Below are 19,017 nucleotides of genomic sequence, written 5' to 3' on the forward strand. Positions count from 1 at the left end.
TCCTGTTGGAGGGAATTCCTGCCCAGGACAGCAAGCACAGGGGGTATGTGCTATTGGGATGCTCTTGCTCTGAGCAACTCACTCAATAATCTTGGCCTGAGAGCCACATTCCCACATGGGAGGTCTTGCTAAGAAGTGCTGGCTATCAGCCCAGCAGTGCACACTGTCCTGCTGTCCCCATTTGGATGGCACCAGTTATTCTGTCGGGGGGTGGCTCGGATGGTGTGTGAGCCACCTAACACCCACTGGGACCTATGTGCATCTCCTGGGGCTGTTTTGTGTGCCCAGAGTGCCACTGCAGGGCTGCAAGCAGGGCTGGCAGGAGCTCTGCAGCCCTCCAGCCTCCTCCTGCGCTGACATTTCCCATCTGTAAAAGGAGATTTTTCTTACCCACCACACGGTGCTTCTGCAACGTTTAATTTATTTGCTTGCTTTCTCTTGTAAAGCATTTCTTCCTTGGCTGGAGATATGACACAGAAAACAAAGTCATCCTCTTCTCTCTGTGTTCAAGGTTGCGGCTGAGTTCACTTCCCCAGGACAGCGCTTTCTGGGCAGGGAGCAGCACAGCTGGGCGCAGGCTGGGAGCAATGCCTTTCCCTATAGGGACCTTTGCAAATGGGATGCAAAGGTGAAGTGTTTCCATGGGAATTGCAGCCCTGGAGCTGCTTCGTCTTCACACTGAGTTTTTTCCCCAGGAGAACTTGGCAACACCTGGCAGTGCCCTGCAGTGACAGCTCTGGCTTATGGGCGCTAAGGGCACGAGGGCACAGAAGGCTGCTTTCCCTCCTCCTCCAGTGAATTCCCCAGGATCCTGGGAAGAACAGAGGAGGTAATGCTCAGCTCAGACCTGCCAGAGCTGTGGGCATTTGCTCTGAATCCACCCACGTGTCCCTCTGTGGGAACAACACTTTTGCCAGAAAGCAAGCTCCAGAAAGCCAAAGCACTGCTGCCCCATAGGATTCAGCAGGTGGGTGGAGAGCCCCATCCCACCCCCTGTCTGCAGCCCCCCTCTGCACAGTGCTCAGCCAGGGTTCAACCCGGCAGCATCCTCCGAGCATCCCCCCGTTGCCATGACACTCAACCACCCCCAGGGATGCGGCTGCAGCTCTCTGCCTGCACTGACCCTCTTCCCCCAGGATCCCGGCGGCTCACCCACACACCCATCACTCTCAGGCAATTACCTGCTCTGATTGCTTGCCGCCGAGATGGGTGCTTATGTGTGTTTTAATCAAGTGAGTCACGCAGGCAGAGAGGACCAGGCACAACAGTGTTTCAGCCCTTGGCTCCTTGTTTGGGAAAATGATGGCTGGGAATATAGTGAGCATGATATGCTCCCGTTTGGGGAGCTTGAGTGGATATGGTGGGTGAGCAGGTTGGGATGTGTGCATAGAATGTTTGGGTGTGTTTAGGGTGAAGCAGGTGTGGTTCGATCTCCATCCTGACCCTGGGATCTTTGTAAATGGTCCATCGGGAATAACAGCCTGGAATGACGGAGGTGTTTTGCCATGAGCTGTGGGAACAGCAGGAAGGAGCCCTCCTGGTGTGCTCCTGCCGGCACTGTCCTTTGCTCCCAAGGCCCATGGCGCGCATCCATCAACGTCAATTCAATCGATACAACCTTATTTCCTCCCAGGGCATCCCACAGCACTTCAGGATGCCCCAATGACGTGCTCAGTCCATTTGCTGTCATCACCCTGGGCACTGGCAGGCACTAACGTTCTACAGCTAGCAGAGAGGATTTGCCCCATGCGTGTGGCAGTGGGCAATGCGGTTGGAACCACATCTTTTTGATTTAAGAGGAGAGGAAATGTCTTCAAGTTGCACCAGGAGAGGTTTAAGTTGGATATTAGGAAAAATGTCTAATCTGAAAGAGCAGCGATGCATTTAAACAGGGCCAGGAAGGTGGTGGAGTCACCATCCCTGGAGGTGTTCCAGAACTGTGGAGATGTGGCACTGAGGAACGTGGGGATAGGTACAGTTTGGGGATCTGGGAGGGCTTTTCCTACTTTAATGGTTCTGTCATTCTGTACAAAAAGACGTGGTTTAGCGAGAAACATTTTTTGGTGGTACAGTTGGACAGTTGGCCTGGATGATCTTGGAGGTCTTTTCCAACCTTGGTGATTCAGTGATTTCCCTGCTTGTTTGAGACCTAGGGGACGCAGGGCAGGGATGCACAAGGCAGGAAGGAGCTGTGTTACGACCCCGGTTTCACTCTCAGAAAGCCCTAGGGATGGAGGTCAATTTTGCATCCATCATGCACCCCTCAAGATGCTTTCCTGCCCATGTCATCTTTCAGCTGGGAGTTTAATCCCCCACTGCTGCACACCCGGCTCATAACAGCCTCCAAGCACCACGACAACAGGCAGGGAAATGGAGCTGTCTGACAAATGACACATGACAAGGACTTAGAGTTAACTGCTTTTAAATTCATTATGGCTCCAAAAGATTGGCTTGAGCAAGGTGAATGATTTAAGGTGCATAATGAGATGGATTTATCCTCCTTTTACTGCCAGTGAATGATCTGTGAACAAGCTTTGATCTCTGCACTACAGCCATTACCAAGATTTGTCAGCACAGGGGGGGGTTATTTGAGGACTGCTGCTGCCCATTCTCAGCAGTGGCTCAGTGGATGCGAGCAACCCTCCTGATGGGACGAGTGCCAGCTTCTTGGTGTTTTCAGAGAAAATGCCTTTGGTGCAAACGCATTTCCAGTGAACCCACCATGCCAAAACCAATGTGGGGATGTTGAGATGGCACTGTGCATCCATGCTCTTCAGATTGCTGTATGCAGAGCATCCAATGATGCCAAGGCTGGGAGCTGTGCCTAGCATCAGTGCTCCCAATCTCTGGCTGCAAATTATCCCCACGCTGGGAGAGAAAGGCACGTCCTACAGCAATCACTTGGCTTTCACACGTGTTGCTCTGCGTCCTTTTGGTGTCTCGTGATTATTTCACGTTTTGTAACAAACAAATGGGGTGCAGTTGCTCCAATAACTCAAGCTAATGCTTTCTTAAACAAGAATTCCCTGTGGTCAGTCCATCTCCAATGACATGTGCCAACTTGGTGTCTTTGAGGCTGAAATATTGCTCCTGGGCCGTGTGTTTGTGGTGCTTTTAGGGATTTTCTGAAGTGCAGCTGCCTCATTTTGTTCTACAAGTCATAAGTAAATGAACTCCAATGATCCAGTGCAATATGAGCACTAAAAATAGCTTTAATCAATCAACTTTTTAAAAACAAGAATGTTCCTAAAAATTATGCCAGCCCAAGCCAGCGCACCCCCATGGGATTTTTGTTCTGAGTCACTTTTCTCGCAGTTCCTTTCTTTCTTCCCCTTCATTTTTTGTTCCTGCTCCTATTTACCAAATACCATTTGAGTTTGGACTGTTTTCCATTGCTTAGAATAAATGACGAGGTGGATATTGCAGATTTTTAAAGCTATTTTTGTCTCTGGTTGCGTGAGGTGATGGGAAGTGTTGTTCCCACAGCTTGCTGCTGTTTCCCAGGTTGGATGGGGCCATGGGCTGCCTGACCTGGGACCCATGTCAGGGGTGGGGCTCAGGGGGCTGTAAGGACTTGTAGTGGCAATGCTGAGTCAGGGTCTGAAGCAGTGATTGAGCACCTGGTGGGAAGGCAGGGCCAACCCAGGGGAGCTCAGGTGTGTGCAATGCACCTGAATGATTGGATGGGTACAGCCAGGATCCACCCCGTCCCAAACCTCATTTAAGGGTTGGCAGTAGAGGTAGGAGCATCTCTTGCTGGAAATCCCTGCCTACCTGAGGCCTTCCAAAGGTAAGCAGCTCTTTATCCTTTGTTTCTGTATCTGTGGCTGCTGCATTTGGGCTTGTTCTCATTTACTGTAGCTAAAGACTGCCATCCTGATATTATCATCCATTATAGCATTACAGGACCCTTCCAACCCATTCTGTGGTTCTTCAACCCAACTTATTTTCTCATCCTATAGTTCTGTAATCATGAAGGTCTCTTCCAACCCAACCGTTCTACAGTTCTATGATTCCTGTAACCATTTCACTGCTCCAGAGCCATGCTGCTGTCTCCTATGGTAGCTGCTTTGTATGCGCCATCCCAGTGTATATCCACATGGTGGGGACCAAGCATCCCAACCTCCCCAAAGTCCTTTGCCAGGGATGGATGCTGGGCTCAGCAGCTTGCGAGTAGCACCCTGGCTTCCAGCTGGCCTTGTTACTGAATGGAAAGTAAGTCTGTGGAGTTGCAACACAGGAATTATATCCCCAGGTGCATTGCATACTTAGCTCTCCAAGACTGCTCTGAAAATCCTCATCCCACAAATGTGTGTGTGCATATATATGTGTGTGTGTATGTGTATATTTAGTGCATTAGTCACATCTTAGACTGTAAAAGCTGAAACTTCAGTTGGCTGCTGCTTCTGTAAACATATGTTCTCCTTGTAACTATAACTTGGCTTTTATTGCTGTGTGTTATTCCTCAGCATTGTGTGCAGTACGTACAGATATGGTAATAGCAATAATCGCAATGCCACCAGATCCAGGCCTTTAAAATAATGGGTTAAGTCTCCAAAATCCCCTGACTGGCTTAAAAATAATAAGATTATGGGAAAACAGTAAGGACAATGAGCTTGTCTCACTGCTTTGCTGGTGCTGGGTACTGGGCTCCCACTGCTCTACTGTAGTTTGGAGCCAGGGCAGCTTCCCCTGCCCCTGGGTTCAAGCAGCACTTCCTTCATCACAAGGCTTGGGATGGAGCAAGGAGCTCTATGGCACTGCTGTGACACTATGGTTTTATTGTGTTTATTGCAGAAATATTTCTAAAATTCAAGGGATGGATGGTAGAGATTATCTTAATGGTGAGGCGAGGGAGGGGAAGAGCAGTGCGTTAGGGGATGACTGAGCCCTTCCCATGCCCACACCTGGAGTTTTCTATGTTTTTGGTGTTTGTTTTTTTTTTTTTTTGAGGAGAAAGGCACTGAAATGCAGCCTGGGGCTGCAGACTTGGCAGTGAACCTGGGCAGCTTTAATGTGAGTATTGAAAACATTGCTTTCTGGTTAGACAAGCATTTTCTTTTTTAGGCCTTTCATTTTTCTATTGAAGGAGGCTTCCAGATTTTTAAAGGAAATATTAAGACTTTGGCCTGCAGGCCAAGAAATCCCCTTATAACACTGTGCAAATGTGTAAGTACAGTGAAGTCTTCCAGAAACAGGAACTCTCCACATCATTTTGCTGGACGAAATGCACGCAGCAGAGATCCAAGTTGCATCACTGCCGCTCATTCTGCACTGCACCTCTCTTTGTGCCAAGAATCAGAAGTTTATGGGGCAAGGAGCTGGGAGAGGCTGGGTTTGTGTTTGGGTTTTTCAATGAAGCAGAGTCATTCATTTCTATTTCTTTGCTATGGGGCTGAGGTCAGCCGTGTGTTGACGTGAAGATGTGGCCATGTTGGGGCATCTTTGGGCAACCAGCACTCTCCAACCTCAAGCCACTGCTGGTGGTCATTTTGATAAAACCCCATGAAAGCTGCTGGTGTGCACCAGCCCCTGAACTAGCAGCAGGTGGTACCAACACGAATAATGGGGCAGGGCCTAATTTCTGTGCTGCCTCTTGTAAACACAGGGTTAGATTTTAGCAAAAGGGCATGTGCAACTATGTGAGCTTGGCCCAGATTCGCTTTGGATGCTGTTATCCTGGAATGTGCAGCAAAGGATGAAACACTAAGCAAATCTTTTGCGATGACTGCCTCCAGCGGTTCATCTGCATCTCCCCTTTGCATTTTTTTCAAGCCTGAGAGTCACGAAGTTGGCTGCTTCTGAAGGGGATGATCCTGGAGCAGTGATATCCATGGCCTGGGGTACCAGTTTTGCAGTCAGAAAACTGGCTGGGGGGCTCTGGCTGGCCAAGGGCTGAGTCGCAAAGCTGGGGGCTCTGCTAATGTTAGCAGCAAGGAAGCAGGGAGTGAGCTGAGCCTTGAATATCTGCAAACCAGGGGGAGGGAGGATTAGTCCCATTAGGGCAGAGCTCTCGGGGTAATCCTGCTTTCAAATTAGGGAGCAAATCGCCATCATTAATCTGATTCAAAATTAAGTAGGGCAGGGACTTACTGCTTCCTCCTCCGCTCCATTCTCCCACCAAAGCAGAGCTACTCCCCACAGCTCCTCCTCAGCCTTTTCTTCCAAAGTAGCCAAAGTTCTTCTGTCTTCTTTCTTGCTGCTGCAGCTTTGCCATTTGGTGGAGGCTGACCCTGGCTCACAAAGTGATTTGGCACCAGGGTGAGAAAGATCTGAGCAGCAAACAGTCTGCCCACACTCCTGAAGTCTCCATTTGGCAGCAGTTAAGCCTTCCTGGGGACAGGCTTTTCTTTGTTTTATCTGAAAAACTCCATTCTGATGGAGTGTGGCTGTCAAAGCCAGTCCATGCTGTTGATTCACTTTTGACTAATCAGTGTTTTCTAATGGAAAACAAAACCTAATTCTTGTTTGGCTTTGCTGAAAACAGAGGTTGGGATGGCAGAGAGCAGACTGAGAGCAGGAACAGAGCAAGCAGCCCATGTTAGACAGTGATTCTGAAGCCTCATTCATTCTTGCTGTAGGAAAAAGTGCAGGTGATGTGAGCTCAGTGTTTCCCCACCGCTGCTGCAGTGGAGGAGCAAGGCTGGAGTAAACAGATCCTTATGTTCTCCTCCAGGGGAAGCAGACCTCATTCATCAGCATGCTACACAGGTTTTACTCGTTTATGGTTCAAAATCCATATGCTTTTATTTCTTTCTTTAAAGAAAAAAATAATCCACATATGTAAGTGGAATGAATGCGGCTGCAGGCACCCTGGGAACAGTCCAGGAGCTGTGTTTACAGGGATATCCACACGAATCCCATCAAGCAATGCAAATACTGTAAGTAGGACGTGGCCATGGGTGAGGATTTGTTTGGGTCTGACATGAGCTGTTCTCTCTGTGGAGCAGGATTACTGCTCTGCTCCTAATTAGCTGAGAGGAAAGGGGAGCCAGACAGCCCCTAAAAATGTCAGAAATCAGAACAAAGTCAAAGGGAGAGAGGAATTAAAACAGACCAGTGCTGGTGCTGCTGCAGACACGAGTGCTCTGGGGCTGTGGCCAGAAGCTCACCTGCTCCAGCTCCCATCGAGGGAGCCCAGTTTTATTTGTTTCAGTTGTTTGGTTTATTCCACGTGTGTCCGTTTTAGACAAATTCAAAGAAGGCAGTTTTTCGTTATCAGAAATGAGACAATGCCTATGTTCTTCCCTCTCCATGATCCCTCACTGGTGTGTTTGAAAGCATAAAGGTTTATTCATACACAGGTGTTTCCAATTATTTTCCCAAGAACAGTTCTCTCATTCATCTTTAACTTGTGAAACTCCTGTTTAGTTCCCCAGAACCTTTTTTTTTTTATTTAATTATTTTTAATAGTTATACCAACAGCAGTAACCATAAGCTCTGGGCCTGTTTTGCAGTGATGCAAATCACCACTTACTGTGCTGTAACTATTAATGTTGAACACTGGTGGATCCTGCAAGACAATGCAGTCTTTTTTTTGGTGACTGTGGTGACAGCCTTGAACCCTTTCCTTCCCTAAAGCTGTGCTGAGCACCCTGTGCCCTACATCCCATGTTGCAGCATGCCAGTATGACTGGCCTTGCCAAAACTCGTCCTGGTCATGATGGCTTGGCTTTGCTTTCATCTTCAGTCATGGTGCAGAGCTTAATTTGGACTCCATGAAGCTTAGAAACTGTGCAGGGGAGAAATAGCTGTGTTATGACGCCATCCCTTTGGCATGAGATAGAAATAAGGGAAGCAGCCCTATGGATTGGAGCAAAGAATGGGTTGCAAGCTGCTTTCTGGTGGTGGTGATGCCTGAATTCACTCATTTTGTTTGGTCTTTCTTCATCTGGCAATGACAGAGTTAATGCTATCAAACTTTTGGGGTGGTTCGGTGGTAAAAACCCTTGAGTTCTGGAAATGAGTGCTGCTATGGAAGGAGGACAGAGGGCTGCCCTCAGCATGCACAAAATACAGCAGATGGTGGTGTGGAGGACTTCAGGTGGACTTCAGATTTTAGCAAATCTGGGATGCTAAGGGGTGTTTTCAGTTTGTGTGATGAGCGTAGGGTTTGTAACGTGTAAGTTGTGCGGATCATAGGCTTCCTATTGGCAATCCATGTGTTCCTTAACACCTCTTCTCACCTGGTTCGAGCACGTCAGCATGCTGGTCATCCTTCTGAACTGTGTCACCCTGGGCATGTTCCAGCCCTGCGAGGACGTGGAGTGCCAGTCAGAGCGCTGCACCATCCTGGAGGTAAGGCTGGCCCTGAGCTGGGACCCATCATGTCCCCAGGATACCCAGAAAGCCCTACACATGGAGGTGGTTTCTGCAGTCAGACACACTTGGGCATTCACTGTCACCCTGACACGTGGTAGTGCAACACATTTGAATCTCTTGTGTATCTGCTGCTTTAATTCCTTCTGAGTGTCCCAGCATTACAAGGAGGTGACTGGGATCCTTCCCAGCAGCTCCTTCTCCTTTCAAAGCCTGGTACTGGCTGAATGATTACAACGTATTGAGTGTATTTGTGAAAAACAGAGTGTTATCCCAGAGAGTTTGCAGGCAGAAAAGGGCTGTGAGTAAAGCCATTGCTATTTTGTGCTGCCACAGCTTGCAGGAGTTAACAGAAGCCAAAATATGAGGTAGAAAAACCTTAACTCCTTTATAGTGACATTTGGATGCTAATTATTAAACGAAGTGAAATAATGGAGTGAAACTGTAGTTTATCAAGGGATAAGGTAATATCCAGAGAAGGTGCAGCTCACACAGGCCATGCGAATGGACATTGATGTACAATGGGAACTTGGCTTCCATGTGGGCACTGTCATGTTTACCAATAATCCACCTAGGCCTTCAAATGGCAATGCCAGAGACTAATGCTCATGCTTTACAGGCAACACACCGAGCAAGAAGCTATGCCCAGGGGTTGCCATCACCCACCAAGTGCTGTAGGTCATGTTTCTGAGGTCAGTAGGTGGCACTTTGGTACCACTGCCCAGCCCTGCAGCCTCTGCCAGGATAAACAGTGCCTCTGCTTTCCCTTTCCATGGTAAGAGAGCACAGTAGAACTGACTGTAATAATCTTTTACTGGTCTCCAGGCATTTGACGACTTCATTTTCGCTTTCTTTGCGGTGGAGATGGTCATCAAGATGGTGGCTCTGGGGATCTTCGGGCAGAAGTGTTACCTTGGAGACACGTGGAATCGCCTGGACTTCTTCATTGTGATGGCAGGGTCAGTAACAAAACCTCATAAAGTTGCCTTTGACGTGAATGCCAGAAAACGCCAGGGAACCCAATCTGTAGGTTGTCCTGGCTGGTTTTCATAACATCTTGTGTGTGATTCCCAGCTCCAGCCAAAACCAAGTCCCATAGGTCTCATTTGGTTTAACCTCTGGCAATCACACCAGGTTATGGAGTGCAGCGTGGCTGTCAGGGCAAAAGCCTTTGAGTTGCCAGTAGGGATCCTCTGGCCAACGTCAAACTAGGTTTGTGCTGATCTAACCCAGTGCTCACGGTAAGGTTTCCATCTTGACAAGGGATGGAGAAAGCACAGGGCAGCTCAGTCCTACTCCTGCCACGTGGTATCATCAGAATGAGACAGAGGCAGAAATTAGACAAACAAGGGGAATCGAGCCTGAAATCTGTTTCAGAAGGTTGAAATCCCAGTGTGAGAGGCTCTCCAGAAGTTGACTAGCAGCTGCTGTTGCTGATCCTCCCAAATTACGAGTGCATGCACATGTCTCCAGTAAACTTCTGTTGGTTTATGTTTATATACCGTCTCTCGCAGCTGCTTATTTGTGTAGGATGTGTTAATAAATAGATACAGTTTATTTGTGGAATCACCCCAGGAAGATCTGTCTGCTTTTGACATCAGCTCATGCAAAATTGCAACTTGTGTGAACTGAAAACTTGGCAAGTCTAAAACTTTATTCTATAAATAGATGGATTTTAGAAACTCCAGGCTCTCTTACCTGCTCAGTGTACCCTACGAGTGGATAGACTGCTTTAATGACAAAGCTCTGCCTTATTTCTGAGTTCCTGGCTTTATAATGACTAGCCTGGGGTTAATTAGAACATTCCTGTAATACGTTGAGCCATTTTTACCCTTACATTAGTAATGTACAATCTTAATTGCTCTTAGAGAGTTGCATTTTCATCCACATTATTTGTCTGGTGTACAGCTTGGAATGGCCTTACAGGCTTGAATCAGACAGGAGCCCTCCTGAGCAGAGCTGCTTTGAACCAGTGTGAGGTTTCAGCCTAGGGAAGAACAGCAAGAACAACAGCAGTCATTGATAATAATTTTTTTTTCTTTTTTCTTTTTAATTTCCCAAGCTGCTGCAGCAGCATTTGAACATTTAGTAGAAGAGTGGGGCTGTGACTGTGGGGGAAACGTGGGGTCAGAAACGTAACGTTCATAACCAACGCACCAACAGGACCCTATGCTGAGCTCTCTTGATGGGCAGGCAGAGCCATCAAACAGGTCATGGTAGTGTACTTGAGTATATTTGGGCCATATAGCAAGAAGCACACAGTTGGAATAACAGGTGCTTTTTCCAAAGAGTGGATGGCTGTGTTACAGTTCTTATGAAGCAGTTCTGATAAGAAGTGCTGCACAGAGCTGCCTGCATTGTTTGTCCTATTTGCTGTCCTTAAATAAGCTGATTTGGCTGACAAGCAAGTGTACCAAAGAGAAAGGAGGGTGAGCAGGGAAACTACAAAATAAACATATCTTCTGCCTCTAGCAACAGATTGTGTCTGAAGTTTGTTCCAGCACTGAAAGCCCTTTCATGTTCTGCTCGCCTGAGAAATGTACCCTGGAAAATTTCAGAGCAAATGGAGCTCACAACCTCTGGGTCTGTCCAGCAGCCAAGTTGAAAGCATTTCCCAAGCATCAAAAATGTTGTCTACAAAGGCTGAAAGCAGAGATGTTTCTTGTGCATCCTTCCCTGGAGGTGCTGCAGGCTCATGTGGTATGCTTTGGACATTTTTATCTTGACAGCTGGAGGAGTAGGAGCTGCTCACAGCAGCAGACAAAGGCTGTGCCTCTTCTTTCCCACTACCCAGAGGCTGTGGGGAATCACCTCTAGTCCATGCATATCCCTAACATCCAACTCCAGCAAGTTTCCATTGGAGTTTTCCAAGGTATCCTTGGCTGAAAAGTGCAATGTGCAATCAGGACCCCAAGCTTCTCCTTGGCAAAGGATCCTTGGACTTTTCCATGAAGGCTTGAGTTGATTTTGCTGCAACAGGTCCAACCTGGAACCCATCACCATCAATCAGGTGGATCAAGATGGCTACAGGGGGCAACTTGCTTTGAAATCCTAAGTGGAATGCCATGGAAATCTGGAATGTTGGAGGCAGAAAGGCTGTTTCCTAGGCCATAGCCTGGATTATTCATCTTTCTTCAGCACTATTGAAACTCCAAGTGAAGCCCCAGGAGCTGGCCCTTAAACAAGCACGTGGGTGCATGGAGCAGTCCGTATTCCTTTCACATGCTATTAGGAGTTCAAAAACTGTCTCAGTTACAGCAAAACCCACATGTTCAGTCACCTGATAAATCGTGTGTGTGTGCTGTGCTGGGACCAAGCCAGCCAGCAGGCTCAGGCTTCAGCTCTATGCATTGAGACAGTGCTGTCCCTATTCCTGCAAGGGCTGCTTCCAGTGCTGGCTCTGGGCCCCTCGGTGCAGGTGGGGAATGGCATCTCCACTGGGTGGTCCCAGCAGCCCCACTCTGGCTGCTCATGTTGGGTGTAAGGTCTGGTGTTGTGCTGTGTCTGTTCGTCATGCTGGGCTCAGTTCCTACATACAAGCTTTAAGGTGGTTTTGATTTATAAAGAAATGTTAACTGCTCCAGGGGAAAAAAAAACCCACCCCTGGGAGGTTATCAAATAGCTAGCCCCAAGTCACTGCTGGGCACAGAGTAAGGTTCAAGGTGCAAAGTCACCTCTGTGTCATAGCAGGGATTTTGCGAGGTGACACCGAGAAGCTTCTTTCCAAGGCAACAGAGAAGCAAACATCTGGATATTCCCAGGCAAACTCAGCAGAGCGGAGCAAGGCACCAAATAAGAAGTACAGGAGCACCCAGGTAGTGATATTCCCAAGCAAGGCTGGCCCTACACCAAACCCTTCTTCTCTGTTGCCTGAAATCCAGAAAGTATGGCAACTTTTTCTTGATGGTACGTAACCATTTTTGGTCCATCCTGGCTGAAGAATGCTTAACCTGAAAATCTCTCCACCGAAGCTTCTTCTGACAGCAGTTCTGCCTTTCTCCTGTATCTGTTGATTTTCTTATTTTTTTAAATGCTCATTCCTTATGGTATCCAGCAGCTTACTTGCAGGGTTCTTCTGATGCTGTTATGTTATTTGAACAGACATGGTGAGAGATTTGTGATATATTTACAAGTGCTTCCCTGTAGTCAAACTCATAAATTGTAATTACAGCCGTGCTAACTAGCCATAACCCCATTAAAAAACAACACTACCCACATTTGCCACTCGTTGCTATAAAAGAAGAAAACTGACTAAACTTAATGTCCTTCCCAGCCTGGGAGAGAAATATTTATGTGAAATGGAGACGGAGCCTGAAAAATAAAATGTTCCTTATTCTTAATAATAAAATGAGAACCAAACTACTTCATAGTTGTTTTTTTGGCTTCATTATTCACACTTTGGTCATAGGAGGATGGATAAGCTGGTGTGAAAATGCACCGGGATGAGGGCAGGGGGTGTAACATCAGAACATCTCATTGATGTGGAGCTGTGCACAATGAGATAACAGCAAGGGTGAGCCATGGGGAGCCCCAGCTCTGTGTCCCTTATTTGCAGCTCCCTGTTGTGCCAAGTCCTGCTTGAACAGAAGCTCCCCAGGTGCATGCCTGTCAGCTGTCCGTGCACCATGCTGCTTGCATGAGTGTCTGCAGCCCTTCGAAGGTGGGAATATCCATTATATCCCATACCAACAGCACATCAGGAGCTGCTCCCCCATCCCACAGCCTCGTGCTCGTGCTGCATCCTATGCCCTGACACCTCTTCTCTCTTTCCCTGCAGCATGATGGAGTACTCTCTGGATGGACACAACGTCAGCCTGTCTGCAATCCGCACCGTGCGCGTGCTGCGGCCGCTGCGAGCCATTAACAGGGTCCCAAGTAAGTAACCATCAGCATGGCTTTGGAGGGCTCAGCTTTAAGCTTTCTGATGTCCTCTTCTCTTGCTGCCGAGGGCAAGTTCATTGATTTTGGGTTGTGTTTTTTTTTTTTTAATGTGAAATTGGACATCATTTATTATTATTAGTGGTGTTAGCAAAGGACAAGGGAGATTTTATACCTGGGATGCTGAATTTTTGTAGCTGATTTCTAGCATTTTTGTGGACTCTCTGAAGCAAGTAACTCCCATCTCCCACTAAATAGCAAAGTTCCCATAAAGAAAGGGGAGAGATCTATTCTAGAAGAGATCTTCTTGCCTGGGATGGACTTGCTTTTTTCCTCTAGGTTATTTAAGGTCTCTCGGTCTCTTTGAGTTCAGGGTTTGAAACGTAGTATTCTCCATCGTTGGTAGAACACCATGAAGGAGGATTTGCTGTCACGTAGTAGAAAATTGGGTTCATCCACAATAGGAAGTTCAAGTGGTCCCTAAATCCATTTTCGAGTGGCTTCAGCTGCTTGTCTCCTAAATCCAATTTGACAGATGAACCAACAAGATGAAATAATTTCCTGCCATACCAGCTGTCTGCTGAGTGACCCTTGCAAGGCACTAATTTCATTGCTCTTCATTCACTTTCTAACTATGCTCTGCTCAACGCAAAATGCAGCAGCATTGCATGGAAATCACGCATGCTTCTCACCACGAAAACGTACATTTTGGGGTCTTTTTAAGAGCGTGTTTGAATAACACACCCCACCAGTCATACAACCATAGAATTAATCATAGAATCATGAAAGTTGGAAAAGACCAATAGGATTATCAAGTCCAACCAACCTTCCTGAGCATCCTGCTGGGATTCATTGCCCGTCACGTCGGCACATCCGCAGACAGCACAGCAAACTTCCCTGGGTCAGTTTCAGTTCCAGTGCTTCAGACAGACATGCAGTTCTCTTTGTCACTCTGATGTTGGAGCTTTGAAGTGTGTCTTTCAGGCTGTCTGAGGTTGTTTTCTTTTGGTCAGAAGACCGGCAATAGGAAACCATCAAGTTTTGTTAATAGCTTATGGGATCAAACCCAAAGATTTAAGCCCATTTTTGGTGTTGTCCAGCGTGCCAGGCCTGGAGGATGGATAATCACAGATTTACCTGTTAATGAGACACCAGCTCCCTCCGCTTGGCGCTTTACTGCTGTCGCTGTTTCAGACTGATGCTGTAATCCAGGGCCTGCAGAGAAAGGACAGCAAAAACCTTCTGTGTCTTGGATTTTGGGGTTTCCAGCGATGTTCCGTTGCTGCTCTTTCATCCATAGGGATGGTCCAGCTCCAACAGGGGAATCACCTGGGACACCCTCACTTCTCAGTCTGTGCCCACATCCTCAGTGGGATGCCATCATCCAGAGCAGTGTTTTCAGCCACAGAACAACACTGAGCAAATATGAATTATGGCTGGAGCTGGCACGCAGTTGCAGGGACCCATGAGAAATTGCCCAGCAATGTATCCCTGTGGTGCCTGGGCACTTTCCTGGGCTCCAGCCAGGGCTGCTAGCGCCGTGCTTCCAGGCACAATAAATTCACCCACGAGATTATTTTATTTTTATTTGTTAAGAAGAGAAAGGAGAACCCCAGCCAATAAAAACATCGTCTCTATTAGAAATTATTCCTTGGAAATGACTGGAAAAATACAATTTCTGCAATTTATACGTTTGGCAGGGGCTGTAGTTTGGGTGGTTGTTTTGCTTTTTTTTTTTTTTTTTTAGTAGTGGCTGCTGTTTTTTCAAGCCCATTTTGCTGCTTTATTTTTACTTTTCTGCTGTGTGGTTCCAAGCTCGTTTCACATGGAATGGGAACAAAAAGAAATCCTCTTTTCAGCCCAGGCAGTCCTCGTGGAGTTTTCCCATGGCAGAGCTGTACTCTGCTGAGAGCCCCGAGCACCCGGATAGAGAGCAGATGGCTTCCATCTCCAGAACAGTGCCACCAAACAACCCAAAATACCAGAAGTAGCTGAGCGGAAAAACGTTGTCTGGCACACAGAGAGGAATTTTAACCGTTTTTTTGTAAGATAGATAGGTGCAGAGCTGGAGGCATCGTGGTGCATCACTCCTCCTTTCACCAGGCCCAGGGGCATCACGGTATGAACAGGAGCATTGGAAACTGGTGGTGAGCTGGAAATCAGTGGGGGGAAAAACAGCTCACATTGCTGTGAATGTGGCTCATAGAATCATAGAAATGCTTTGGGTTGAAAGGGACTCTTAAGATATCTAGTTCCAACCTGTGCTGTAGGCAGGAGCACCTCCCTCTAGACCAGGTTGCTCCAAGTCCCATCCCCTCGTGGGACGGCTGATGGGCTGAGGAGCAGACCCCACACAGGTGGTGAAAGGAGTTTGCTGAACACTTCTTAGTGGGACAAAATGCTTCCAAGGGCGGCAGCAGTGTCACCACCTGACCCTGCAGATGCAAGGTTTGCCATCGTGCTGTAAACCTGAGCCCTTCTCTCTGCCGAGCACTGGGCTCCTGATGTTCAGTTTCTTCTTTTATTCCTTCCTATGATTTAGCACTTGCTTTTGTCTGTTGCTCTTTTCATTATTCCTCCTCTCATCAATTATCTGCTGTTGAAACGAGAGCTGGTCACTGTCTCCGAGGCTCATTTAACCTCTGCCGAGCAGCAAGTCCTCATTCTCTTTTTATTCTGGCATTCTCTTTGGGTTTGAAGGTGCCCTGGGGCAGCACCCAATCCCTGCTCAGTCCATTCAGAGAGCGATGCCAGGAGCTGATGAGGACACAAAGGTTTGCTGCAGCCCCGCGAGCTTCACTCACTGCTCCATCCTTTTATTTAAGCTGAGAATTTTTGCACAGAAATCAACTTGTCTCTGGCAGCACAGGTGCTGGGAGCCCCTAATGTGCATGCATGTATACAGAGAGCCTCGCAAGGATTTACAGGACTGAATGAAAATCTGATGGGCACCCCCCAGTTCCTGTGCCCTGGCTGCAAGGCGTGGAGCATCCTGCTTGCCCCATCACCCAGTTCTTCTAACCTGTTTTCTCCTTCTCCCCCCAGGTATGCGAATACTCGTCACCCTGCTGTTAGATACTCTGCCTATGTTAGGCAACGTCCTCCTCTTGTGCTTCTTTGTCTTCTTCATCTTTGGGATCGTTGGTGTGCAGCTCTGGGCAGGGCTGCTAAGAAACAGATGTTTCCTGGACAGGAATTTGGCAACGTAAGTACAGCAGAAATCTCCTGTTCTTCCTTTCTCCCTTTTCCCTGATGGAGGAGCCCATCGTGCTGATGGTGGTACTCAGGGGGTGCTCAGAAGTGGCCCCCCCAGCACACCCTCTGAGTCCCATTTCCCTCCTGGCACTCAGACTGTTGGTTGCTGGCTGCAAGACTCCAAGTCCATCTAGCTGCTTCTTGTTGGCAGCTTTCTGAGGGTTTGCAGTGGCTTTCTCGTTTTTTTCCTGGAGTATGAAGGTGTTCACACCACGTCCAAGGAAGCTGAGAACCCTGACAGGGGGAATTTTGAGGATTTAGACCAAACGAAAGCATGAGAGCACTGTGACAACTGCTGTGTGGGTCTGGGAGGTCACCCAATGCAGCACAGCCTCTAGCACAAGGTTAATTAGGAGTGTGCATGCTAGAACATAGAGTGACATAGAGATGCTGCTGAAACACCTTGTATGTATGTCTCTGTAGGGTCAGTAAGATAAGTACCATGATGCTGAAGGCATCAAAGATATTTGTACCACTCTCAGCCTGAAACAGAGATAAGGAACGTGCAGCACATCCAATCACCTGCTGATGCAAACTTTAGTTAGATTCTTGCAAGCTCAGCAGTTGCATGGGACAGCATCCCTCCCAGGTGCTGCAGGTGCTAAAAGACCTTAATTGCCCAGGTGACCTTTACCTGGGTCCCCCACCATGCCTGTGGCCCTTCATTTAAGCTCAGTGTTGGGCTCTTGGCCCTGCTCTCAGCAGGGCTGTAGGTGCACCTGCCTCCAGCTCCCTCCCAGTACCTCTGTCTGGGCTGCCTGGATGGGTCTGCCCCTGTTACACTTGGAGCTGGCATTGGGTGACCCATGGCTGCTGGCTTGTTCCCTATCATAGGGCAGCTGTGCCCTTGCTTGCCTTATCATCACCAGCAAAATCAGGACTGCATGTGAGTTGACACTGTCCCCTTGAACTCCTGCAAAAAAGGAGGCATGCAAAATAAATCCTTGCAGAAAGTCTCCTCTTAGAGGCTGCTGAAGACACCAGTAGCTCAGAGGTGAGGAAATGCCTGAAGGCAATTAACTGGGGCAGCTCCAGCTCTTCAAGAGGAGATAGGACCTCTAATTATGTCTGCCATCATCTGCTGCTTGCAATTGTATTGTCTTGGAAACGAGCAGGTATTATCCCTTGGATTTACCCTGGGTCCTGTTCCTGCCTCACACTGAGTAGTGTGGTGGCACAGAGCAGTAGCTGGATAGGGAGGGACCACCAAAGATCCTGCACCAGGAGTCTAAAATACTGTGTGATTTCCTGCGAAGTGGAGCTTTTAAAATTAATCACAAGATGATTGTTTGCTAAATAGAGATATTAAGCAGTCAAGAAACAGGCTGTTATGTAAAGGCATCATAGGCACCACAGGATCTGTTTATCAGGGTCTTGACCGCTCTGCAGCAGTCAGGTTCCTTGTGATTAGCACTGGGAGCTGTTTGATGAGGCAGGAGTACTGTGAGATGTTCTCCTTCCACCTTCACAGCCCATCAGGAGCTTCAGAGAAACTCCAGATTTGCTCTGATGTTCTCACCCAGACTGAAGCTGCCATCTGAGTCTGTTTTGCTGAGTAAACTTAAGACCATAGGAAACTGGCAGGCATGGAGATAGTGTGTGCTGATCCAGCTTTACAGTGGCCTTCATCACCCCAACAGTAAGTTGTGTAGGTGCAAAGACATGGAGTGAATCAGGAGTAGTGTAACAAGGAAAGATGTGCACATGGCCCAAACTCACAGCTCTGGCCTCAAACAAGCAGTTCCCACTGACCAGCAGTAGGATGCTAACTGCTTGCAAAGCAGCATGGAGATGCAAGCCCAGGGTTGGGCTGGAGAGGATCCATCACTTGCTCCATCCCTGTGCTGAGCTGCTGTGCTTGGCATCACTGTTGAGAGCCTTGACCATCCATTCCCTCCCAGGGAAAGCTGCCAATGAGAACAAAACAACATCCAAACCTTTAGGCAGGGGCTGTAGGATTAAAGTTAAGCTCTGGTTTTGGATAGAAGTAAACAGAATGGAGCTCTGCAGGGAAGTAGGAATGAGATGCTGGTCATCTACTCTCATCTGCCAAGTCCTGCTAAATCCCAGTGTTGTTGTTCTCAGCCTGAAATAATGTTCACCAGTGCTCCAGGAAGCTGTGTGATTGAGGGTGGATGGTGCACTGTGCTGAGCAGGTGATGCTCGTGGTTCAGGTTTTCTTGCAGTGCTGTGAAGGGGAGGACCTGAGTTATGGTCAGGGCTCCTCGTGGTATTTGCAATGGATGTGTGAGGCTGTGACTCCCTGGCCAGAGGTGAACATCAGCTGTGGTGCCTTGGGGGCTCCGGTGGTTCAGAGCCCCTTCAGCTCCTGGAGAGTTTGGTGGCCAGGCCGTTTCACTTAGCATCACATGGCAGCAAGAATGGCAGTACCAGGATGGGCTCTGAGTGTAGGAGATTCCCAGCAGTAGGAACTGAAAGGGAAATTTCACACTGCTTTTGAGTTGGCCTGGGTTGAGAGTTGAGAGTTCATCATGGATGGCAAAGGCAAGCGTGACCAGCAGTTTACCTGTAAGATCTCAGATCTGCTGTCCCCATGCAGCCCTT

At 48.0% G+C, this 19,017-nt stretch overlaps 1 protein-coding gene across 12 annotated transcripts in view; it reads left to right on the top strand.

The window, feature by feature from the left end:
* CACNA1H (calcium voltage-gated channel subunit alpha1 H) overlaps positions 1 to 19,017 on the top strand; it is a 200,957-nt gene that overhangs the window by 83,375 nt on the left and 98,565 nt on the right. For 4 of the 12 annotated variants that reach the window (XM_048961289.1, XM_048961277.1, XM_048961278.1 and 1 more), the window contains exons 3-6: positions 8,186 to 8,298; positions 9,145 to 9,278; positions 13,097 to 13,194; positions 16,243 to 16,402. In XM_048961289.1, coding sequence (XP_048817246.1) covers positions 8,186 to 8,298; positions 9,145 to 9,278; positions 13,097 to 13,194; positions 16,243 to 16,402 — 505 coding nt within the window. Of the gene's footprint in view, positions 1 to 3,762; positions 3,791 to 4,953; positions 5,017 to 8,142; positions 8,299 to 9,144; positions 9,279 to 13,096; positions 13,195 to 16,242; positions 16,403 to 19,017 lie in introns of those variants that run through there. The other 8 variants (XM_048961282.1, XM_048961280.1, XM_048961281.1 and 5 more) reach the window with 8 other exon arrangements.

Source organism: Lagopus muta, chromosome 15, assembly GCF_023343835.1.
Source record: "Lagopus muta isolate bLagMut1 chromosome 15, bLagMut1 primary, whole genome shotgun sequence".
NCBI classification, from domain to species: Eukaryota; Metazoa; Chordata; class Aves; order Galliformes; family Phasianidae; genus Lagopus; species Lagopus muta.